Raw genomic sequence first — 26,870 nt, 5'->3', positions numbered from 1 at the left:
TGTCACAGAGTCCTTGCTTGCAGGATGGCACTTTGGGCTACCACACAATTACATCAGGTGCCACATGAAGAGTCACTTCTCAGGCCACGATGAGGAATGTGTCTCCAAGCTGAAGGAGTAACTGAACAGCAAGTTTGAAGTGCTTTCAGGCATAGAGCTGTGTGTTGTCTGACTGAACATACCCCATGCTGACAGCTGCTGTATAAGCAGGACTGAGAAGGAACTTCGTAACTGGGAAGCATCATTTTATGTGCATGCTGCACTTCTCAGAAACCTCACATGCTGAAGTCTTTCCTTAATCCAGCTACAAAAGGCTGATTTGCTTTTTAAACTCACACCATTTGGGAAGGCCTGTTCCATGCAGTGCACAACAGGGATAAAAGTAACCAGTCTGCATTGCACACATCCTGCAGGCTTCCAGTGCACAGTAGCGTTTCTCCATAACAGTGGAGCACTTATTTTTCTTACACAAGGCCATAGTTTTCCAAGACACAGCTCTCAAGCCAACATTCCAGCTTTATTTACAGAAACAGGAAAAAATACAAAATTATGAAAGATATATAAAGCACAGAAAAAAAATAGAAAACAATTTTAGTTCAGAAATAAGTATGCTCTGTATAACCTTCAGGGTCATTTCCATATTGGAGCCAGAAGTTCTGCATGCATACAAATTGGAATCCAATCACTCAGTAGCATCTCAGTTCACGTAATAATGGTAATCGATAAGACTGAAGAACAGATTCATGACTTTTGCTCTAATGCTAATTTCACTTAATTACAAAGTTTGAGCCAAGTCTGGGAAAGTTCATGCCCTTACGTCAGTGCTGCCCCAATGTGGAGGCCAGTCTCAGATCCTGTTAGTAAATTCAGAGGCTTAGAGACATATACTCTGTGGCTGAGAAAATCCTTGCAATCATCACCAGTCTGTCAGGAGAGCCATTCTCTGGCCAGGCAGCATTCAAGGTAAGTTATTTTCAACAGTGCCTCCTAGAAATGGCTTCCAGGGGAAGCATTCTTATGGCAGGGGAGCTGGGGGAATCTTAACTTAAAAGGCTGGAGCTTCTGCTTTGAAACAGTAAAAGATGGGTTCTCTGGATGCATAGAGAGCTGAAGCCTCTGCCCTTATTTCTTCAGGAATAAATGGAGGGTAACAAGAAGGCTGCCATAGTTGTGAGCAGCAGAGACATCAGAAACGCAGGCAATAAGCAGAAGCCTGTCTCAGGAACTGAATTTCTTGTAGAAGGGCTCAGTTATATCAGACTTGGCTGAAGCTGCAGGAGTGATGGACAGTAGGATACTAATTCCCAACAGGCTGAAAGGTCTGCCAGGGGCATGGAACAAGTTTTGACATGCTTTGGGTGGAGGAAGCTGCTTTTGGAAGAAGCCTACTCCAGAACTTGTAGTCTTTTGACCATGCCTAGGGGGAACATGTAACTTTAGAAAGACTAAAAGCCTTCTGGCTGGATACTCTTCAGTATCAGTTTGAAACAGAACAGTGTAGGAGATACCCGTAGTATCAGGCAGGGAGGGGAAGGGTCTCCCTTAGAAAACAGCATGTGCCAAAGCACTCCTGCAACCTGGACACCTGCAGGCATGACCTTCCCAGCTCTGGGCAGCACAATCTTTGGGCAAAGATGCTGCTGTAACATGTCTGGCCAAAGGACATGGAGCTCCAGCTCATTTCATGCCGCTGTATTGGACCATTCTGTTTTTTCTAAAGGTCTTAAAAAGTTCCTCCCAGGGTGTCTGCAATATATTGCAGGAGCTGATTGCTTGGACACCAGAGAATGAAGCAGACTGAACAGATTTACCATTCAGCCAGACTAGAGATATCTCCTTTTGTAACAGAACAATACAAGAGGCAGACTGAAAAGTCTGAAGGTGGTATTAGCTCCAAAATAAAGGTAGTATTTTATGCTTTAGCTCTAAGACAAGGCAGACTTAAAGCCCAAGGAGCTTTAATAGCATATTTGATTATAAAGAAAAGCTGTTCCTTAAGAAAAGACCTTCCTCCCTACTCTCTCTTTTTAAAGAAACAAAAACCATTTCTAAAGTTACCAAAAAGGTGTTAGTTTAAAGGCAAAATTTTAAATGAAGACATTAAAAGAAAAAGCAGGCTTTGCTACAGTAGGTGGAAAAGTAGCTTAAGGCAGAACTAATCCAGTCACTGAGAATACAAAATGTTCTAGCTCATACTGAAAAGCAATCAAGAAGAACTGATGAGCATCGTGCCCTTCATGGAGTAGTGTAAGTGCAGGGCACAGCCCTACATGCCCCTGGACACCATCTGTGAGAGATTGGGCTTTTTGAATTCTCCAAGGTAGAATTTTTTTCTTCAATATCTTAAAATAAGCAGCAAAACATAAAAAAACCCTCAACATATATAAAATACCTGTTCTGAGATGCACATTTCTAATGTACACAGAGTCACAAAGATGCTGTTTTACAAAAATCACATAATTCAAAACCCTTCTTAATTTCTCCCCAGTCACAGCCCATCAGTGTTTCTGCAGTTCAATTCCTGCATTTGCAATCCAGAATCAATTAAATCAGCTTTTGGTTTTAATACATGGACTGAAGACTTGGTCTGGCCCACCCTTGTGCAGATAGAATATCCAGTGTAGAAAAACCATCAACCTGCCTTAAGGATAATTGTTTGCATCATTCCTGATGTGCAGCATACTTCTGCTCCCATTCAATTCCAACATGAGAATAGCAGTACAGGAACCCGAGAACAGTCAGTGTCGCCCATGGCCAGCCTATAAATAGAAAAGACAGACAATCCTAGTCAGAATAATTAATGACTGCTTCAAGTAGTAATACTTTTGGGATGACCAACTTATGCTTCTAATTAATTTTATTAGCGATTCAGTCTCATAAGTAAGTAGTCAACCCACAAAATTTGAAGAGTAAAGTTGTCTAAGCTCCAGGGTTGCTTGACCCCCTGGTAGTCCTTGTCTTTCTCATTTTCAGGGAATTGGACCAGATTTATTCCTGTTGAATTACAAAGGTCTGTTTTGATCCTCTCCTTTGCAGTGGGTTTGTTTATCAAGCAGATTCCCCCAATGAACCCTGATGCTTTAGCTGGCTATGGTGCTTCCTAAGCACAAAGGGATGCATAGCCACAATGAAGATTACTAAAAATCTGAACACGTCCAGTTACCTGTTCTGCAAAAGGAGTCTGGGGTAATCTCTGATTAAGGTTGTTTTGGATATCCTGCAGCTGAGTGTAAAGCCTGATGTACCACTCTCCAGCCCACTAACAGCTAATGTGTGTCAGTGAAGAACAGACTGATCTGTCTGCTACCCAGGTTATATTTTAACTATAAAGTCTCTTCCAATATATAAAGCCTTTTCTGGGGAAATGATGTATCATCATTTTTTCAAATTCTTTTTAGCAAAAGCCACCACCTTTTCACTCAAACTTATCACAGCAAACAGCAGTAAGCAGGAGGTTACACAAGCCAAAACGTCTATTGCTTTCTGGTAGAGTTGTAAATCATTTGAAAAGTCTGTAATCAGGTAAATAATTTTGCATTCTTTGATGCCTTTCCTGACACCTCTGATTTCTTTGTTCATTCTCCTCCTTTCTCTAGAATTTATGAAATTTAGATCTTACAGGTGGAAATCTTCAATGCTAGGCCCTGATGTTTTTAGTGTGTGTTGTCTGGGAAAGGGGGACAGAGAGGAAGATGTTTGAAGGGGTTTTTTAATGGCTTTTTTTGTTCCCATTGTTGACATAAAATTTTTGGTCTTGTGCATGAATGGTTTTCTGCATGCTGTCCTTGAACTATCAACATCTGCTTCTGAAAGAAAAGCTACCCCTCTGGGAAAAACTCCTGTCTAAAGGAACCTGCTGGCAGACACGAGATTACTCTTTGGCCTGGAAGAAGGGATGGAGAGAAGCCGTGGCCTCTGCACAACATGATACTCCAGGAAGAGATCATTCTGAAGGTATATTCACATATTCACAAGGAGCTTTCCAGACTGGTTTTGTCCAGGCTCCAAGCTAATTCCAGTCAGGGAACAGTTCAATTGTGCTCACATCCAGCTGAGTCTTAGCTCAAGACCCTGCCCTCAGCAGAACTCACAGCCCCAGACTAAGTCCTGCACTTCTGGGGATGGCATGTGCTGGGACCCTTCTTCTGTGCTCCAAGAGCTGGGCAGTGTCACTTTATTTCAGAACAGGTTCAGAAAAAGTTTCATGCCCCTGCTATGAATAGCTGTGCTATTCAGGAACCTCTAATTACTCTGGCCTTGCTTTGTGGTGAAATAGAGTCCTGTAACCTGACTGATTTTCATGGAGACATTTACAAATATTAATCCCTTGTCTTCACAACACCCTGAAGTGAAATTATACTTTTGTTTAATTATTTGTTTCACAAAACAAATTTGCTGAGGTATCTCCAAAGGGATTTTGAACCATAAAAATCTTGGTGTTACTTCAGCGAAATTAGCCTACTGCAGATTGGGTTTCACCTTCAATAGCAAGCTAAAGCCCAGCTGTGCTTTGTCTCTGCTAAAATTGCATGTGAAAGTATGTCAATAGATGTAATAAAAACATACTTCTTCTGGCAGCAATATTGTGGCGGCTGCTTTATACAGACAGAGCCAGAAAATTAAAAAAGGACTGCGTCTTTTTGAGAACTAGAATTGTTCTTTTTTTTTTTAGGGGCACTTTGGAAATTTGCTAGTTACACATTTTGCATTTTTAAATACTGTAAAGCTCTGGCACACAGAAAATGTGCCAACAGTAGCTGACTTGCTTGCTCTCCCCAACCAGCATATTAGAGATCTTGTCAGAATACATAGCTATGCACTGAAAATCTTTTCTAGATCTCTTAGGTTTCTGATAATACTCCTCCATAGTGCCCAGAACCTCGGTTCACAGGGATTTTAGCCACTGTAATCAGGCTTGTGGTAATCCTCCTGGAATGCAGGGAGTCAGTCCTGGACAGGAGTGTCAGGAGAGGCATTCAGCACATCATCTCCTCCTGATCTAATGAAGGTGAGAAGGAAGGGGGAAGACAAAGTGACCCCAATATGGGCAAAGCAAAAGGGGATTTTTAAAAATTTAATCTTGCTACCATTCATCTAGGAGATGCTGCACAAATCCCAGAGCATTTCTTGTTGCACACGTAGCAGGCAGCTCCAAGCAGGGGTAAGGGGGCCTTGCCATTCCCTGCCATACTGGAATCATATGCAGTGCTGCTGGGTGTGGGGCAATGCATGTGAGTGAAGCAAAGACATTATGTTCTGCTCCTTGGCAATCCCAGATTAACTCCAGCCCACTCAAGGCAGAGGACCTTTAAACTGTTTTCATTCATCTTTTCCATTTTAGGACTGGATATTCAAAAAGGTTGTTGAAGAATCTGAAGAACTTGGTCTCCAGAAGGTGATGATGTAGGCAAGGACACATGGAGCAATGCTAATTCAGCAAAGGAGCAATTTCAAATTCTGCCCAGCATGTGTTTTCCTTGTAGGTGACCTCCATAATCAGACAGCAGCACGAGCTGCTCTCTTGCAAGGGGAGGTCACAGAAGCCTTTTCTGGCTTCCACCATTTCTCCTTGTAAACTCAAGCAACCAAAGAGCATCGGTGGCCTTGGATCCATTGTTCCAAGGAAATTGCTTCCTTTTACCCTGGGCCAGCACCTTAAGGTATGTTTGTACCTCAGGCCTTTTGCTGTCTCTCATTCTCCTACTCACTGACACCATTCAGAGGGCTCTTCTTTTTGGTGACTCCTCAGCTTTACCTTATCGCCCTAAAGCACTGCACCCTCACCTGTGCTGCACCAGTCTCCAAACTCTTCTTGAAAGCATGCCTGCCTGCATTCTAGATCAGTATCTCACTACAAAGTATATAGAATGTAATCTTCAGAACATTATTGGTTTCAGATCAAGCTGTTAGGAAATGACTGAGTTAAGTCTGTCTATTCAAAACCAGGTCACATACCACCTTAAATCTCACAGTTTCTTGACTCGTTTCGATAATTTGATTTTGGGCTTGAAGGCTGAGTTCCATGGGACTACACAGATTGTCACAATTTTTTTCACGGAAAGATGAATTTACGTTCATTAACATATGCTGTTTGCAGATACAAGGACTAATTCATAATGCTGTTTGAAAATGCAGCAATATTTGCGAGCTTTGCCTGCACAAATTTCTTTTAAGACAGCTGGATATCACTTTTAACAAAGGAACACTGGGTAAGAATCACAACCAAATTCTCTGCTTATGATGAGATATGCTGCTCCACAAAACATCAAACACAAGCTCCTTTGTGAGGAAGAGTGGAAATTTTGTGAAGAAGTAGCAGCAGCACTTAATCCATTTACCACACAACCTCCTCCCAGAGAAGTCTTCAGTCCCAGCTAGGCGTGAGGCACTGCTCTGTCCAGCACAGCTCATGAACTTTCCAGGAGCCTTGCTGGTTAAAACCACATTTTGGTATGCTATGTACTCAGCTTTCAGCCTAATGAGCAGGAGGCTTGTTTTCCTTACATGATAAGACAGAATTGATACAAACTTGCTGCAACAGGAACAGCTTTTGGAGTTACTCTTTCATTTCAACTTCCTATCTCTCCTTCCAAAGTATTTCTGGATACTTTGCAAATGACTAGAAAAGCTCATGTTTCTAGCATGTTCTGGATTTCGATAGGAGTGGGGTAAAACTAAGCTTTCAGCTGAAAAGTAACAGGGTCACAGCTCTCAAAGACCAGTTATACCCTTATTAGCTCAGTTCAAATCATTTGAACCAACACTTAATCATGCATCCAGAAGGAAGCTCTTTCAAATTTCCTCATCACCCACAGTAATGAAAAAGAATCACACTGGCAATGTTTTTGGCATACCCAAGTTTCACATCATCATCAAAACACTAGGAAACAGTCCTTTGTTCCTTCCAGCCCATGAGATATAGGAGAAAGGGGCTGTAGTTATGTTTTGCCTTTTCCAAAACTGTCTTAGTGGCTCTTGGACATAAATGTTATTTTTAGATGTGCCTTGGCTGCACAGTCCTCAGAAGTCTTCAAGTGCAGAGTAGTTATTAAATCAATTGAAGTCAGAGGAACTAATCTCCCTGAAAAGCTTGGCTGCAGGAGCATACATCTACTCTGAGTTTGATTTGGAAGTACCTAAGTTGCTGTGAGGCTTAGCACTCAGGAAAATTTATTCTTAAACAAAAGTTCAAATGTGACAAAGACACTGAAGCAACTCCTCTGTAAAGTGGAATTGAAGAGACACAATGGTGGGAAGGAGGGGGAACAGGCACCAGTCTGTCAAGCATAATAAAAAGCCTACGCAAGCCAGCATTTGAGGCCAAGATATCTCTTACCTACAATTACTAACAGAAGATCAGTAAAAATACCACTTGTTTTAGAAAAAAATAACACATTCCAAATTACAGATCTGTTGAAAGAAACCTATTATCTAGCCCAACATTTGAAGCATCTCCAAATGTTGGGCTAGATAAACTGCATTTTTTAATTTCATGTCTTTTTGTCCCTTCCAGGTGGACCTGTCTGACCATTACAGCAGGGACTGTGACACAGCGTGTGTTACAAACATGGTGCAGTTTGATACCCAATTAGTCTTCAGATATTTGGAAAAGAAAACTCTATACATTTTAATCTGTGTTGTAGCAAAGCCCTAACCTGACTCAGAGCAGGTTTTTTTTCCTGCTACTTTCAGCCTCCACATCGCAGATGTGTTAAAGGACAGGCAATAAATTCTGCCAGCAAACACACAGCCCTCCAAGTCCCAGCTGAGCATGTCCATCCTCCAGAGCAGCACACAGTCATAGGGTCTGTAAATTCAAGATACCACCTTGCCCCATCATGAGCCCCCAGGTAATAGCTCCCACATATTTCACCTCTATCCATTGTGCAGCTTGGGAGTAGAGCAGCTCAAACAACAGGAACCAGCTTGGGAAATTAGGCAAGGCTGACCTGACTTATTCCTATAGATTTCCAGGCACTGAAGACACTTTAGCTGGTGGGTATGGAAAAGGTCCAAATATTAATAAAAAATATTACTGTACAACAGTAGTTCTCAAAGGAAACTCAAGGGAATGCTGTAAGGATAACTCAGATCTGTCCCATGTAGTATCTGGAGACATGACTGAGAAGGACAAAATTCTAAGCTTCCAGGTCTAGACCTGAACCTCAGCCAGGTACAGTGGCAGTAACCACAAAAATGGCCTCTTCAGTAGACATGAAGCAGTTTCCAGCAAAAGGCACTAACAAATGTGTAACATAGTAATCTACTTATGTGAATTGTAAATCATACCATCCTCAAGAATGCTTACATCTGTGGCTTTCTGAGTACTTATCACTGCTGTGAAAAACTGAAGATTGAGAGATAAGAGTACAAAACCATCATCTGCAACACAGGATGACCACAAATCATTCAGATCAGCATTACTGAAAGCAAAAAGCCAAAGTATCTTAGTGCTTTCATAATACAAATACGTTGGATTTAGTAGACAGAGGTCACAAAAACTGTGGCTTTCCTGTGTTCTTACTGTGCATGGAACCAGGCTTTACCATAGCTAAAATAATTTTACTTTTATGCTTGATGGCACTGAAGAAAGTCGTGTGCTGACAAAGACTTCCTAAAGCAATGAGATATCAATTTAATCTATGTCAGGGCTAAGGTTGCTGACCACGCTTTCCTGGTAATTAGATAAGCTGCAAAAATACCAAATTCATATGTAAAGCTCAAAAGATTAGCCTGTCCTTTAGGTTTTATAAAGCACCTCCCAACACAATTCAGTGATGTTGCCAAAACTCTTTTCACTGCACTAAATATGTATATGGAAAAAAACAAAACAAAAAACCCCACAAACACCATGCTGTGCTATTTGGCAATAAATGCTCTGTGGTTGCAGGTATCCATAAACGATATGCCTGCCTGCATGGCTTCTCTGTTATGGCTTTAGAGTTAGAACCTCATTTAATGCTAACTAACCATCACCACTACCAGCTCTCCAGATGCTGCAAGACATAGACTAGAAGGATTATTTCCCCAGTATGTATCACCTGATATGAGCAAGACAACTTTACTCTGTATTTCTTGGCATGTTTTTGTGGTATTATCCTACCTTAAGCATTTTTACTTCTAACACTTGTATAAAGCACAAAAAAAAAATTCATAAGAGTTATGTCTTCTGCTTTATGTTTTCAAAAAAAGTTTTTACCCTCTATTAGTTTTCCCAGCAGAGCTAGTCAGTGGAAAAAAAGCCTGATATTTTAGGCAGTAATTGTGGTCTCATGCATATCAAATTGACTCCGGAGTAATTCAACTAAAATCAAAAGAATCATATTCATGCTACTGCTGAATTTGAACTAACAGTAAGGAAGACTGACGAAAACTGCCTGTTGGAATCTTCCTGCCAAAATTGCTAATGGGAAAGGAAAAAAAAAAAGATTCCAACCAACCAGCTTTAGTTTTCGGATGATGAAGGGGTGAATCTTTAAATCATAAGCAACCTTCCCCCTCTTCCCATGTCTTAAATTGAGAACTGTACACCGCTAATACGAAATCAAAGCCCACAAAATATGAAATCTTAATGCTCATTTCTTTTTAGAACAGAGAAAAAAGCTTCTAAAAGCATTACTGTAAAGAAAAACCCATCTTCACCCAGAAGCAAGGCAAAAGAGCTACCTCTACGAAGTGTTCTGCAAAGAAAATATTTTAGAGTAATATATCTGGCTTAGGACAGCAGTGTTTATCATTAAATGTCTACTTAGGTATTCCCAACAGAACTTCCTTAAATATGGTGTGAATAAGTGCATAAAGATGAAACTTGCAAAGATTTTAGGGCATTTTTCAGTTGTAATTATCTGCTGAGTGTTATGTATACCAATGGAAACATCGGAGCCAAGAGTTGCCTTTGGTTACAGTTTTAAGATGAAACAGGAGAATGAAGAGTTAACTCACCAGAAGAACATCCCAAAGGCAGAGCTGGTAACATTGCTGTTGCCTGGCAGGACCTGGCACCCCCCAGGTGAGCATCTGCCTCTCACTGAGCAGAGAGATGCCCAGGTTATATATAGAAAGACATGCTGAGCAGAAAGGTGAATTAACTTCCCCTCTACTAGAGCTTCAAATTTCAGGAAGATTTCTGTACCAGTCTAACTGGGGTTCTTGGATTTAGGTTTGTGTGTCAGGCTTTTCACATATAATGAAGTTCCTTCTCTTGCTTTTTAGTGCTAGGGAGCTCTTGAGAAATCAAGGCTATGTACTCACAAAAGAAGAGGATTTAAACCAGGGATTCAGACACATACCATCAATCACCAGCAAGCAAACATTTGGGTAAAAAGCCGAAGCACTATAATTTATTTCCTCAAAGTGATTTCTGGCTAAGGTACCCTGAAATGGTCATGAATATAAGATGCTTAAATGACTATAAAATAACTGGCTTTTAAATATGAAGAATGATTTAAAGATTAATTATTCACAATCCCCTTCCTACCTGCAACCCATTTTTTCATCTGCCATTTTTCCTTTTCAGCCTCAAAACCACTCATATTCCAAGACCTCTGCAGCTATTCCATGGTGCTGTCTTGTGTCTTCACAGCATTAAGAATTAGAAAAAAGGCAGACAGTGTGACAAATTTAACAAGTATTTACAACCAGCTATGCTAGCAACAAACTATAACTCCTTATCACAGAGCTCTCGTAGCTGAAATGCTCCATGGATTGTATTAACTACTAGAGCTTAATGCAGTAAGAGAAGGGCTGAGAGCACAGTGTTAATTTACATGAACACTGCATTTTGATAATTGCTGTATCAGTGTAAAACTAACACTACAAGTGAGGTCATTGAGCTGAGCTCTCACTTAACAGAAATACAAATATCTTGAGGGATGGAAGTGCACAGAAAGGTAACCAGGCAATCTTGCAGTTGTTTACCAAGCTGTAGCAATCGATGCACGACTAAGGCATTTTGAACTGCTGGTCTCAGGCTGTATGAAGTTGCTTCCCTTCTGCTTTTGTCTTGTTTCCACGGTGTCACCAAAGGGCAAAGAAAAGGGCTGATGCAGATTTAGGGAGGCAGCCCTGGGAAGACAGTGGCGGCTGAACATGGCCATGAGCCAACAGAAAACCTTGACAACAAATGATCTCCATCCCACTGGTGGCACATCCCATGAAATGGAATTGTTGCACACAAGTTATCTGGAACAAAAGGCCCATACAGGATTGCTCCAGTTGACCACATTTGGACAGAACAATTGTTTCACTTCTCACCTGCACAAGCTAACCTTATCCTATTGCAGTCCATAGAATTATAGCAAATAATCAGAAGAATTATCAGTAAAATAGTTCAATTATAGATTGTGGATTAGAGTAAATTCACTTTAATTTTTTTTAAAGTGTTAGTCTGTGTTAGTCCATCATCAAGACCACTTGAAAAAAGGAAAAATCTAATTTAAAATTCCTTGGATGGTGTCAACATTTAATTAATTTCAAGGAAAAAATTAGAATATTTGTTAGTATACTCTCTGAAAACACATTCTGGATTTCAAGAGTACATACACTGAGCTTGGGGAGAGAATACCTTATTCTCTGCTTTCTGTGTGAACTGGGCAACACAGAGCTCAGAGAGTACCCAAAAATACAGGCCTCCCTGGGTGAGCTGTGTAAGCACAGAGGTCATCTGAAGCAAAATCTGATAAACCATTTATCACCTGTGTCAGAAAACATAGATTAGAAATACCCAGGCAGCTATATCAACATGCAAAATCTGCCACCACTTCCAAGGACAGGGATCTCACTTCCTAAGCCCTGCTCTGCTTTTCTGGGGTCTGGCCTCAGGCCAGTAAACAGACCCCCCAACAGGAGGAAGTCTGATCAGCACAAATCTGAATGTGTAACCTACCAGTGTGGTGATGGAGTTCAAAACCGCTCTGTCAACCCAAGCAGACACTGAGGGATACAACCCTTCTTTGCCTTGCAGCTGTCTAGAGGAATGTACATGGAAAGATTTAAATCTTGTAACAGCCTAGCTGTTCTCCTTGCTTCCCTGTTTTAAGCAAGCTTCCTGAGCAGCTGCTGAAGGGGATCACTCACAATGTTCCTTTCAGGTAAGATGGCTGCATGGGCATAGCAAAGCATGAATAGAAACAAGTCTGCAACTACAAAAAGATCTCATAAAACTTCATCTTTTAAAATTGTTATATCTTTACCAGCATATTCTCTTTTCTAGAAGAAAAAAAAAGTATCACTCACAACCTTCCCATTACATAAAACTATAACAAAGTTATAGAATTACTGTGCCTTGCAGAAAGTTCTTGCCTATGTTTAAACTTCCTTATTTAACAAAGTCCAGTTTAGAGCAATGAGATATAATCTTTCCATGTGCTTCTCTGGCCCACTAAAAAGATCAAGGAGCATGATCTGATGCGTGGCTATTACGCCCTCTGTCCCACCTGGGCTCTGCTATGCAGTGTAATAAAAGCAGTGCTGCAAATCTTTAACGTGACTGTTAGTAACGCCAATGTACGCATCTTGCTCAAAACCAGTGTATACCTACACCTCTTTGGAGGGATCCATTTGTATACATGAACTCTGTATTGTTCAACTAATTTCTTCTTCTGTCTCTGGCCAAGACATGTTGGAGAGGGCAGGATCCTGCCAGCCTCACTGGCTCCCAGTTTCCCCCTCGTGGTGGAGCAGCCTTGATGGCAGAGACTGGGCTTCACTCCCAACCACCCTGGGATTTCTCCTAGTGCTAATTTCACATCTCCTGGGAGAGAAATATAATGAGAACTGGCTACGAAGCAGTCATTTCCATTTGTAAATGGGATAGCACAAAGGAAGAAATGAGAACAAATTTCCATATGTACAGTCTCTGCTAAACAATCATCTCTGCAAATCTCTCCCCAGCGTGTGTGGTGCGCACTGCCTTTATGGAATCAGCCACACAGCCAGAATAATTAATTAATCCAGGCACCATCCCATCAGCTCAGAGGATCCACTAGAACAGAACTGGATCTGATCCTATTTCAGACCACAGTGCATGTGCAATAGTGTGGCTACATGGATTAGCCATTTTATAGTTAAATTTAGGCAAATTAATGAATGCTGCATCTCAAGCAGGCCCAGACCGCAATCAAATATCTTTGCTTACAATCGCTGCATGTCAAAATAACACTTCCCCACATCCTCATTTTTAAACTAAAATTCCAAGATGCCCAATCAAGTGAGCACGGTGGCTACAGAGGCTGGCTGGACATGGGCAAAGCCAGTGTTGAAGAAGGATAGAGTGCAGAGTGCACATAATTTACCCTAACTAACTGGAGAAGAACCAAAAGATTGCCTTTTTTTTTGCCAGGGTGGGGGCAGAGGGACAGGGTATATGACTCACCCTGCTGAAATAGGCTGTTTTTCTTCTGAAGGCAGTATCACTCCTGATCTTGACAAGGAGAGTAATGCCAATTTCTTTGGCAATAATTAGCATACATAACAGAGAGGACAGAGAGTTCATTTTCTTCCCTTCTCCTTTATTTTCAGTTGGCTCTTCTACTGATTCTACATGAATTATTACTAAAAATCAATGCCCCATGCTGAAGTAAATATTCTGGATGAGATGGAAAAGCTGCTCAAATTTTATGCATGGTCACTGAATGCAGCTGATTTTTGCACAGGAAATGGACATTTAAAAAGAAAAGTATCAGTTTGTTTTACTGATTCTTTTCTCTATTTGAAAATCTTAAATGTGCAATCTGGTTGTCCAGCCACCATATAGCACCTTACTTACTCTTTAAAAAAATTTTTTAACAGATACTGGCACATCCAGGATGGATTTTGAAAGCTCTGGGTTTTGGATCAAATTTTCCAACACAAGTTTTAGCACTCTTCACATCTGTTCACACTGTATTCATCATATGGGTCAAAACTTCTCTTGATAAGTCCTTTTTTCCCTTTGAAGAATTACTTTCATTGGGATTTGCCTCAGTGTTCACTTTTCTGCAGAACTGCAAGATAACTCTGGATAAAAGACCTTCGTCTGTCCTTCAGTGAGTACTGGCCTCAACTGAAGAGCTCAGCTGCAAAGTTTTCCTAACAAAGAAGCCTGATTAAATAAGTGAAATTTACCATTTGGCAGAGTCCTTCAACAGTCCATAAAAGTTGAAGACAATACTAAATATTTTGATCAGAAACCATGCTTAAATCTTTGACTTGCATCCTTGATGACCTTTCAATCACATTTGAATACATTTCAATTACCAAGGTGGAAAAATTACCCTGGCAGATGGACCAAGGTCATTACCAATTTACTAACATCTCTACCTTCCCTTTTGCTGAAGTCCCTGTACCTTCTATGGCTTATATAATAAATACGATAACAAACTACTCTTTTATTCTGTAAAGAGTGAGGTAGCTTAATTTGTTTTAAGTCCTAACGCAAACTGCAACAGATGTTATAATTGTTGGATAGAATAATTGAGAAGCTGTGGCATCATTTGTGTCTCATTTTGATCTGCTACTAGAGGCCTTAAAATAAATGGAAGTACAAAGAAGGACAAGAACAGAAGGGTGACTCAAATGCATTGGCATCACTCTAAACAAAAAATATGAAAAGTTTTTAAGTGATCATGTCAATCTCCGGTAAAAAGGAAGAGACGTCACAGGGGGACTGAGAACCCAAGTAGAGAAACACCAACAGAAAAGATGGAAAGCAAGAATCAAACTCACAGATTTGAAAAAAAAAAAAAAATTCTTTATTAAAAAAAAAGACATAAGAGGCTTCCTCGGCTCATCACTACTGATCTAACAGTCCACTTAGAATATGGGCAAAGAATGGGCACTATATGCTGCCTTTGATGACAAATTATCTTAATCAAGTACATTTTAAGAGACTAAAACACTCAAGTACTCTTGTGAAAAAATACTTTTTTTAGAAAAGTAGACTGTAAGAAAGATTCAATAACAATATATTTTTTCAAACCTGAATTGGTTATTTTTAGTCATAAAAGTAAAGAAAATTTGTATGTCAACACAAGCACTTGAGTGTGCCTCAGCAGGGACAACAGCCAGCTCAGCTTGCCTCGTGTCTTTGGAGCATACATGCATCCCATATGTGCAGAACAGATACCAAAGGTCATGTGGCAAAAGAGATCCCCAGAAATTATCAATGTGTAACATCAAGTTAGGACTAACTAGGGTGGCCTTTACCAGACAAAAACAGGTCCAGTCTTTTGAGCCTTCTTTTGGAGCTAATGATACCACTTTTGTTTCAGTCTTTAGATTTAAGATAGAAGATTTAAGATAGTCTACAGTGAAGAGTTGTAGGCTTGGCACAGGTTGACCAGCAGCCTAATTATAGCTGTCATCTCATTAGGGCAGAAAAATTTTATTGCCTTCCTCTTGGAGATATAAGTGAACTTAATCTTGTATCTCAATCAGGCTTAACAGAACATTAAATACAAGTGTTGTCAGTAGCCAACTTCTTTGATGAAGGCAGCAGTACATAAAGCTGAATTGAATTCATAATTAAATTACTCCTGCAGAACTCGCATGATGGTAGAAAAATTCTGTAAAAAGCCTTAAGTAAATGTTAACATTTTTGACAAATAACCACTGTCTTTGATTAATGGGGATCTAATCAGACTATACATTAATTTGAAATAATCTATGAACTGCCATGGAAGTAATTTGTATCATCTCAAACCCAGTACAAATTTCTAAAAGTGCTACACGTAGTACAAGGGCTTGATGCAATTAACTTCAGTGATTAAAACTCTCATAAACTGCACGTCCTTGGCCAAGCACAGCACTGCCATGCTCTCAGTTTCAAGAGAGCTCATGGGTCAGCACTTACCCTTGTAACACAAGTACAGGAAGTTTACTGCAGGCAGACCTGTGCAGTTGGTTACACTACTGTGCCTGCACTGAGATAAAATCATACATATTTTATGTAACACCACAGAAATTGCGAAGATACAGAAAGTGCAAAGTGCGAGCACGACAAAAAGTCCTAAAACAACTCCTTATTTTTTCAGAATCATGCTGCAGACTTAGCATTCTAAGATGTGACATCTGGGTCCATGGCAGCTCTTTCTTACTTTTTATTTTGTTAGTAGCCATGTTCCATCTAGCACCTGCACATCATGTTGTAGCAACAATGCATATTGCTTTTGATGGGGTAGTAATTACATTGGATTAGATTCCCAAAGGGAAATATGCTTCTCTCAGGAAGCTTCAGCTGGAGGCTCCCTCTGTAGCTCCCCCAGTGTTGGGCTCAGCTCTTTGCCTCCTTTGGAAGCTGCTCCGTGGCTCAGAGTCATTACCTAAACACACCAGCATTTTATGTAACCTCACAAGTTGCACACTCTGCTGTGGCTAAACAGGAGAGGCTCTCTTCCTGCTCCACAGACTACATTTGATTTCTATCCAGTAAATGCCTGAAGTAAATCAGACTTTCCAGTATGGCCCACGACTGGTGGAAACGACATCCTTACAGATGCTTCCAGATTGTCTTTAGCATTCCCCAGGAGGCATCAAGAGCCCAGACCACGGGAAGAACATCTCACTGTTTCACATTACCAGAGCAGTGGGCAGTAAAGGTGAGGGCAGATTTTCAGAGGAAGAAAAAAACCCACACAAATAAAACCAAAAGCATCATAAAGGACCCCTAACCTATGCACAATAGACACAAAGACAGACAATCCTGGAGGGAATAAAAGGGGGATGGAACCAAAAGAGCCCTTTCATCTCACAAGATGCATTTTGACAATTCTTCTAGACTGTCAAAGCAAGTAAATGCTGACTCTATCTCCTAGCTTATTCTGTCCTCATCTCACAACCTTTCATCAGCAAAACTGTTACTTAAAAAAGAAGTATGAGACAAATCTTGTGTGTTTGACTGCACTGCAGGAGCCAGCTTCAGTGAGAGACAGAGCAGAAATGCTTATCCCAATGAAAAGGTGACACCTTTCACATTAGTGAGTGATCAAGACTTTTTTTACAAGGACTTGACCTTTTTAGACCTGGCATATGTCAAACAAACTGAGACATGACTAGTTCATGGCAATCCCTTTTATATACAATAAAGTGGATTTTTCATGTACCATTGCCACAGAAGACTAGTGGCAGCTCAAGAAGCACAAAAAACAATGCACTGAAAGGATCTTCTAACACTACTGTGTTTCTGCTTCATGACCTCCTCTTGCTTGTTGTTCTGTGCCTATTGAGCTCCACTCACCAACTCCAAAGAATTTGGTGTCACAGCAGGGCTGTGGAAAACCACATCACAGGGAGGAATGAATGTGAATTACTACTGACTGACATCAGGCACAAGAGCCAAAATCTACTCCCAGTTCCCCATCTGATTTGCTAGTCCTCCCTATCCCTTTTTTTTCCCTTTGCTATTTGTAAAGCAACTGGAATCACAAAATTCTTCAAATGTTTAGGTCAAAAAATACAATACTGGACAACAAGAGGATACACATATTTTGCTGCTCAGAAATCTGGAAAACTACTGTAACCTTAAAGTGAACAAAGCAGATTCAAACGAAGTTAGGAGAAGAAACCTTGCTCTCTCCTCACGAGTAACAGTTTTATGACAAGCCAGGTTTATAAGGACAGGTGTTTTGGGACACTTTTGAGCAATTTTGTCTCACACATTGCTAAGTGCAATAGAGGTTTTACTGAAATAAAGACAGGAGCTAGTTAGGGTTTTTTTCCAGAAACAGCATTATGATGAAATATTTGCATTATCAAGTTAATGCAAATTTAATGTTTAATGCATCATTAAGCAGGTTAGCTCACACAGTGATATGCAGGGAGCTTCATGATAGTGTCACCATCAGGGTCATTGTAAAGAAACCATTAACTGTGGTTGTTGGGATTGGGGCAGCATTTATGTTCAGCAGAAAGATGGCATCAAATGCTCCAGCAAAGCTCTGTGTCCCTTATGACTAAGCTGCACACAGGTAATGGTACAAAAAGGTTCAGTCCCTGTTTTATATAGCTGTGCTGGTAAAATTTACAAGTGCATTCATGACATTTCAACCCAAGGAAGAGTTTTACTGAAATGGTACAAGGCATGGATTTATGTGAGGTGTCCTGGTGGTACAACCTGTGGGCATTCTTCTACTTGCAAAGGTGCCCTCTGCACAGGTATGGCCCCAACCATATGAAGTGAGAGCACAGAACCAAGCATGAGCTAGGTTCTGGCAGAAATCCCTTCATGGTTTTACCCTCTTTGAAAAATGGTCCTTCAAAGGAATCCCAGGCCTACTCCAGACATTCTTTAGGAAGTCATTATTCCTTGAGAAATTTGGCATCTTCAGATTACTTCGCCCCACTCAGGCATAAACTGTCCTAAATGCATGGACCAGAGCTTAATTACTTACATGATTAAATACAATGGCTCTCCCTCTAACCAGGCCTCTGTCCCTTTCACTAAGAGGAGCCATTAGTAGTGTCCCCCAGGAAGGACTGTCATGCTGCTATCAAGTGAAAAAATAACTTTGGGCTCCTATAGATTTTTTTTCCTTGTTTGCTTTGTTTTGTAGCATGACCCAGAATAAAAGGTTGGCATTGAACTGTTTATGGGATAAAAGACACAACCACCACCACACAAGTTGATTCAGCTCAATAGCTGAAAACAGCAACTTCCTGCAGAGTTGATGTGACAAAACTTGGATTCATTTTTGGACTCAGGCGACAGATCTTCAGGCCAGCACAGAGCAGCAAGTGTATTGAAAGCAGGCTGTGTAAAATTCAGCATGCTGATTACCCAATTTAGCTTTTTGTGAGACAGCCTCACAGCTTGGAGAAGGTTTCTTTAAAAAAACACCTTGATGGTGCTTTTTAAGGCTATGAAAGTGTCTGTGAAAGAAACAAGGCTGACTGCAGTAAATGGAAGGTTTAACATATCTAGGATAAGCTCCTACTAAAATTTTCATATGACATAATAAGGCTCAGATTTAAATCCTTTGCTCTTTGTAGAAAATGAGTGTACCTGACAAGAGAAGATTCAGACATGTAAATCTGGTACGGACAAAATAGTGGGGATTTTGCTACCAATTTTAAAGGAAATATGTCTGGACTGCCAGGGTATGATGCTCTTTGTTGTACAGTGACGACTACACCCAGCAACTCAGCTGGGAGCTGGGCACTCAATAATTGGATGGACTTGGCTTGAAAGCAGGGGAAATATTGATGCCTATCTCATCTTGAAAATACACTATTTGCTTGCAACAGTTTTTGTGGGACTTCACATTTATGAATACATGACAGGACCTTCTCTCACAATCCTCTCCTGCCCCACTCAGCAAATTATCCCGCACACCATTCCATCTGAGAAAAGGAGTACATTCAATATTTTAGTAAATAGTGACACTTGAGTATTAAAATTATGTATTTTTCTAGTAAAACAGAGGGAGTAGAGAACAGGAAAATAAACAACTTTTTCTCTACTTCAAGTGAAAAAAGGAAGACACAATTTTGCATAGATCAAAATATTTCTGTCAAATTAATTTGTTTAACAAATAACTACCAGACTTCTGGAAACTGTTAGATCTCCTAACTTTCATGAAAAGCATATAGAAAACAAAAGGTGACACTTGTGTCTGCTCTGAATCTGAAAATTTCACTTGAACCAATTTTGCTGTAGTTTTTCCATCTTCTCAACTTTCTCACTTGCAGCATTTGGTTACCTTTCAGCTACAAACTTCCCTATCTTCAGAATCATTCTGTGAATGGAAATCATCTCACCTTTTCACCAACCCCCTGCTCTTCTCCAAAACCTGCCAAGCTCTGCTGCATGCTCTCATGTCATTAATTCTCACTCTGATGAACAAAGTGGACCACCAAGCACAGGATGTGAGCAGACCAGTAATATGTGCCTCCCAGGCAAAGATTTCTTCTTCCCCCAAACCAGAGAGAGAACAGGACAAAGTCAGAGTCACCTTTACAGTCCAGTTCGGCTCTCAGGGAAGTGCAGTGGTGTCTGCTCCAGGCTGCATCTCTGCCTAGAGCACAGTGTATGACCTGCAAGCACTAAGAAGCAAGACAGAAGGATGCAAAGAAGTCACAGCATACACCAGCATTAAGGCTTTGTCCTGCATCCTGACACAGTTTCAGATCAGACTCCATACATAATTTAAATAATATTTCCATATCAAAAGAACACAACTGTCCTTGTTAACTTCAGCAGGAATTTCTGAGTAAGAAAAGAGTGGTCAATTCCCACATGACAAAAAGCCAAATGCTGACAGAGGCAATTGTTCTTCACCTCTGGCACACAAATCTGAAGTGCTCCCCATACTTCCCTTCTCCTCATCTCCAACTAAATGTCAAATCTTGCCTCCAGCCTTTCAAAGAAACCTGCCAACCTGGCTGTATGTACTTCAGCCCCACACTTGGAGATGCCTGAAGTGTTTTGTCTGAGTGGTTTCTTCTAAGAGTTGGCCTGAGAGAAGGGAGAAATAAAAACTAAAAAAAAAAAAACAACCAAAAAGCAAACAAACAATTAATGGTCTTACAGCAAGAAATGTGAGGTGCTCCTAATCATACTAATACATCAATTCAATTTTTTAAAGGATTATAATAATACAGAAATGTCAATGTCATTCTTCAGTTTTCTAATATCACTGTTGGAAAAAACTAGGAGTATGAAGTTTTATTTCAGCATGAGTAAGTGCTTAGGGTTTAAATGTATAGAAATATTTAGGTTAAGCATATTCTTTCAAAGTTATTCTGCCTCTGAGTTCTTATTCCCTACCTGTCTTTAACTAGTAGGTGGGAAAACTGCTCATACTTCTCCTTGAGCTCATCCCACTGGAGAAGATTTGAAAGACACCAGATTTCTAAAAGCTCTGGTAACTTTTTTTCATATGGCAAAAGGCGGTCCCAGGATGCCCAAGCAGGACTCAGAGTCAGTGAGGTGTGTTCAAAGTCTTGCCATTTGGGCATCGACTCACCTGTACACGGGGTTTTGCCTTAGTATGTTTCAGGTGCTTGAGGTACTTCTGATTTGGAAAAAAAGTACCAAAAGTAATTCTTCAATAACTAAAACCTGTAGCTCCTTTGGAATTTTTTTTGTCACATGAATCAGTCACTGATTAGGAAATATCAGTGGAGAAGACCTGACAGCCTTGAAAAACCAACCACACACAGTATTGTGAACCCAGCTTTCCCTTCATTCTGTATGCAAAACACACAGTCCAGCTAAAAACAACGCCTCAGAGCACCTCAGATCTACTTCTCCAACATGCTCTTGGAATTGCCATTAAAATCTAATTTTTACCCTCTGATCTTTCCAATCTTCTTTCCACTTTAAAAGATCTCTGGAGGTGGCAGGAGCAATCACCATCAGACTCTCTTAAATGAGCAGCTCCAGGCTTTTGAGGTTTTGCTGAACACAGAAATACATCGACACAAACAGCCCTGGAAACAAAGAACTAAAAGATGGCTCATAACAAAGGAAAAGGGTCTTTTCAGAAATTATCACGAACTTGTATACAAAGCAACTTCTACCCAGGATTGCTTCCCACAAATTTACATGACAGTAATACTGTAACAGTCAAAATGGAAACTATATTTTCTGTTTCTGAGAAAAAGAGGTACTTTCTGTTAGTTTTGTGAATTCAGGTATGTATTAGTTCAGCCCCCACCTTGGGAGGCAGAGTCCTCAGCCTGGCACACGGCATGCCAGAGCAGGACAAGGAAGAGGAGTCCCTCCAGTTTCACATTAGGAGGATATTTTCCTCCATGTGATTTTACATGGTCCAGATTGTTCATCAGTCACCCACTGACTTTTCAAAATCCTCTTTAAAATGTAATTCTGCATTTTGTAATTTTAAGCCAAGTCCGTGCAGCAGGAGACCATGTGTGAAGACAATAAAACAGAAAGCTTAACAAAAAACAGCCTCCCCACGTCCACAACTCTTAACCCAAAAGATTCAAGACAATAAATGTGCAGCACTTAAATACAGCTCCAACATCAAAGCACTTTACAGACCCCACATACACTGCAATAAAAGACTTGGGGAATATAAAGTGCTCCTCTGTCAGGATGACCTGTCAGTAATTCTGGTGTAAGCACTCCCTGTCAGGAGACTTCCCTGAGGGCCTGCTCCTTATCTCACCAATATCCCGGTAAAAATCTTTCAGACTCTGTACCATATTCAGCATTTGTGTGTGAAACTAAGCATCACGTGGATGTACAAAGAGCATCCAAATAGACAATGAACACATATAATGTGTACATCCATTGGCAGAAGGCAGCCAGAGAACCTTACTGGAATTCACTTCCATGGTAGATGTGGAGGATCTTTGAAAGGAGAAAGAGGAGGTGCAGGCACAAGGTGTTATAGAGAGGAAGACTTATACAGAGTAGTAAGAGACTCAGAGGAGGGAGAGTTCAGACTTAGGACCGGAGATGCCAATGGAGCAAAACCAGCATTTGCTGATGTAAATGCTGCAGCACAAGGAAGAGTTGGACTCGAAAGCTGGGGCACAACTGGCCAGAGGAAAGGTATACAGTCCAACATTCAAAGAACTATTCCTTTTAACAGTTGCATCCATGACTGCATGGAAACAAAGGAATTAATTCTGAATTAATTTTTACCACATAAATTACATTTTAATGCATTTTGCATCAAAAAGATTGTTTAAAATTTAATAAGAACCACTGGTGAATTTATTGAATACCTAATTTTTTTGGTAATCTGTTGAAGTAATTTATGTAAGAAACACTGCATAAGCAAATCAGGCTGTAAAGTTTAGTAAGTTAAAAGGTGATGATTTTATACAAATGTAGGAATGGAATAAGAGTTGTAGTTGTGGATGTCAATTCAAGTTCTATAATAATGCAGTAAATAATGTGACAGAAGTACCTAAGTGAATTCATGCTCTGTGCAAAGTGTTTTTCTATCAAGAACTGCAAGTATTTTTTATTTTGATAATGAAAATGAAGTTGTTTTGTCCTAACTAATTTTCAGTTTCTATTTTCTCAGAAAATATATGTCTCAGAAGACATTTTTAGAAGCTAAAAGTTAGAAACACAATGTGAACCCAAAATTGGTGTTCTCCATCTTCCTTTTACCACTTACAAAGTACTTACAATGTAGTAGAGCACGTCTCCCATAAGTAATGGCTGGGACAATTGGGGTTGTTCAGCCTAGAGAAGAGAAGGTTTTGGGGAGACCTAGTTGTGGCCTTCCAGTAGCTGAAGGGAGCCAGCAAGAAAGGAGACTATTTGTAAGGGCAGACAAAGAGTGGCAGGACAAGGGGAAATGGCTGTAAACTGGAAGAGGGCAGGTGCAGATTAAATAGTAGATAGAAATCTTCCTTCTGAGGGCGGTGAGGCACTGGAACAGGTTGTCCAGAGAAGCTGGGGGTGCCCTCATCCCTGGAGCTATTCAAGGCCAGACTGGATGGAGCTCTGAATAGCCTGCACTAGTGGGAGGAGTCCCTGCACACAGCACAGGGGTTGAAAACACATGGTTTTTTAAGGTCCCTTCCAACCCAAACCATTCAATGATTCTTTGAAAGGAAAACTGGCAGAGTTGGAAGAGCTCAGCACTAAAGAACTCAGTATGGGCCAGACTTTCTGAAGGTCTTAGGTATCCAAAAGTACTGTCAAGCTCTTCTGTGCTACTGGAAATCCCCTTAAGTCATCTTACAACAACAACAATAATTATCACCATCATCTTCTGCTTTTTCTTGTGTGATTGCTCAGTTTTTCTTACAGGAACAGCTGAAGCTTTTTCACAAAATCATTTGTGAAAAAGACAAGTTCTTTTTCAGTGATAATGTGTAAATATGACAAAATTCAACCTGTTTATCCTCTGCATCTTCTAGGTGACACATGATAGGCACTTATGCAGAGAAATGTCCTGTTTAGCTTGTTTAAACCCCATGATTATATTTTGATTAAACAGCACAAGAATTGAAACATAGTGCTCAGACATCCATAACTTCTAAGAACACAGCTTCAACCTATTTTAAATCAAACCTAATTAAAACTATTTGCTTCACTAAAAAGTGGATCTCTGCAATCAATGCTTACTGCATATGTTTCTTTGACCAAACTCATATAATTTAATGCACTCTGTACATGAAAACTGTCTTTTAAGGAAAGTTCAGCTAAAAAATCTGAATCTTAGCATTTAATATTCAAAATTGTGATTTACCATGTCAGACAGAAAGTCTGAAGCAAATCTGGAGAATTCTGTTTATAATAAATGGAACCAACCAATAAATATTACTGCAACCAGTCAATTCTGTGACTGGAATGTCAAACTTCATAGAACTCTGGTAGTTAAATTGCCTCACTGAAGAGAAATTACACGGATTTGAAAGGATTATAAAAGGATGAAATATCCCAGCTGCTCTCATTCTCTTAAGGCAGTTTTATTAAAATATTTGCTGGAGGCAGGGTTGTCCTGATGCTTAATTTTCACAGACACTTTAGAGCCATGTATAAAGGTAGAGCTTTTATAGAATGGAAATTGTTAAGTATGGCAGCAAATACAGAAAATCAGTATTAGAATGTTTTTCTTTTTCAGGCATTAAATCAAAGGGTTACTTGTCTTGAAGCTGATTTCTTAAAAATCTTTGTGTAAATAGAATAATAGATTTTCTGTCTTGTTTGAGGAGCAAGGTACTGTACTGATCACTATTTATTATGCACTTGCAATGTTAAGGTTTTTATTAATTTAGTTCATCTCTTTAAACTGTGACTTTCATTAACACTATTAGAAATGAACTACTGAAAAAACAGTGGGAGCAAAAGAGAGAGAGGTGCATTCTCTAGGCAAAACTATATTGTGAATTTCAATCAGATAAAGGAGCAAAAAGAAAAAGAAGCAGCTGGATCAGAACTTTTCTTTCTTTTTTTCTCATGAGCTTGTGTGAAAGCTCATTACCAACTACCAGCTATTTTTGTTGGGAATTAAGCCAGGGATGCTCTCCAGTTCTAAAAGGAAAAGTCTACCTAATACTAATCAGTATTACAGGAATGAGATCTCATCATAAACAGCAGCTGAAAGAATAAGATGGAGCTGCTTTCTCATTAGTGGACTCCAAATCAGATGCTGCATCTAATCTGTCATAACACCAGACTCACTCAAGTGTATGCATGTGTACACACACACTTGCAAGCAGAGATTTTCCTCTAAACCTGAACAGCTAAACACTTTCTGTTATAAGAGAACATTTGACCATGTTTACTATTTTAAAACATAACCAGCAAACCTCAGAAGTGAAATAGTCTTGCTCTCTTACTCTATTTTAAAGGAAGAACTGTAATAAATGCTTTGTGTATTCATTACTAGATTAAGAAAAAAAAAATATTTTCAAGCACTCAACAGCAGGGTGAAGTGGTAAGGTGAGAGACAGAATAAAAGAGATCTTTTTATTTTATTAACCACATTCATCTCATATTCAAGGGGATTATAATAGATGCCAATCTGAGACAAATAACTTCAATTACTTTAATTACTTTTCCTTCAAAACTATGTATGAAAATGACAAACAGGAATTATGAAACTGATTTCCACATACTTGCCTCTTAGTCCTCAATGAGTATGGATTTTTCTCTCTCTCCATTTTCTTTTTCCTTTCAGTTTTACTTTTTTGTTAAATCTGCTTATTTGTTAATATGCAATGGAACATATTGCCCTTAAAAGGACTATCATTCTTCTACGTCACTGTCAGTAATATTGTATTCTGGTAAAACCAACAAATTATACAGTGAACTGGCAACTCATACTCCTGCAATGGCTCTTGTTCACCTGCTGGCTAGTTAATGAGTTAGTGTATATATACATTTTCTAGAGAATTCCTGCTTTTAACTAAGACATTGCTTAACATCAAAAAATCCAAGATCAAAGCAGAAAGACAGTGCTGAAGGAATTCTTCCCCTCATGGCTTTTGCTCTCTGCATCTTTATACTTTCTGTCTTTTCTGTGATAATTATACAAAACTTTTTTATATATAAATATAACAAGTTTTGATTATAACTCAGGGAAATGGTTCTCATTATTAAAAAAATACGCCATGGGGTTTTGCTTTTTTTTTTTAAATATCCTACTTCTGAATATCCTGCCTGTATGCTTGTGGGATGAACAAGCCAAGGAAGCTATTCAACAACCTTTGCCAAGACATTCTAACAAGAAAGGCAGCAGTCAGCATAGTGCTCTTGCCCTCACACACCAAAAGTGCTTCTGCTGCATCAAAAAAAAAAAAAAAAATAGTGACACTTTTCAGTCTGCTGCTTTCTGGTAAAGGAAAACTGCATTTTGATGCCACTTAGCACCACAATGCTGTTGAGTCTGATGATTCATCAATGGGGCCTGGAGGGCAGCTGAGGGCTGTAGCAGAACCATCAGATTGATTTTGTCCCCTATATTCACTACTGAGTGATCACAGCTCCTCTGCTTTTAAAAGCCTGGCCAGCTTCTCAGCATCCCCAAGTTTTTTCTGACAGCCTGACTCCTCCATGAGCATCCTGCTCTCCAGCAGGCTGGAGAGGCTGGTGCTGTGTGACCTGAGGCAGGCTGCAGCCAGCCATGCTGCCAAATGCCCTGATGGACAGACACTGCTCCTGGTCTTTCCTTGCACAGACACCAGATGCCAGAATGGACTTACTGACCAGGTCACCGCTTGGTTTTCGGCATTTTGAAGCTATTATTAACTGACACGGCATTTGGAGATGGGGACAACAGCTGCCTCTGAGAAGTATTACCACTTCCTGTTTTAATTAAATATTTGTATGCAGACAGCAACAGAAGAACACATCTGTCTGCCAGAAAATTAGCAAAGTGAAGATAACAAGATGTAAGAATCGGAGAGAGTGCAGTGAGCTTCAGCCCTGCTGAAATCCTTCCTCCTCAGGTAATTGCTTA

At 40.0% G+C, this 26,870-nt stretch overlaps 1 protein-coding gene across 1 annotated transcript in view; it reads right to left on the bottom strand.

Annotated features, from left to right (window-relative positions):
* Positions 1–513: 513 nt before the first annotated feature.
* HHAT (hedgehog acyltransferase) overlaps positions 514–26,870 on the bottom strand; it is a 146,194-nt gene continuing 119,837 nt past the window's right edge. The window contains exon 11 of the mRNA XM_066316139.1: positions 514–2,759. Coding sequence (XP_066172236.1) covers positions 2,662–2,759 — 98 coding nt within the window. The 3' untranslated portion in view covers positions 514–2,661. The remainder of the gene's footprint in view (positions 2,760–26,870) is intronic.

The sequence above is a fragment of the Sylvia atricapilla genome, chromosome 3 (assembly GCF_009819655.1).
Source record: "Sylvia atricapilla isolate bSylAtr1 chromosome 3, bSylAtr1.pri, whole genome shotgun sequence".
Taxonomy (NCBI): domain Eukaryota; kingdom Metazoa; phylum Chordata; class Aves; order Passeriformes; family Sylviidae; genus Sylvia; species Sylvia atricapilla.
This window is presented reverse-complemented; position numbering and strand designations above follow the sequence as displayed.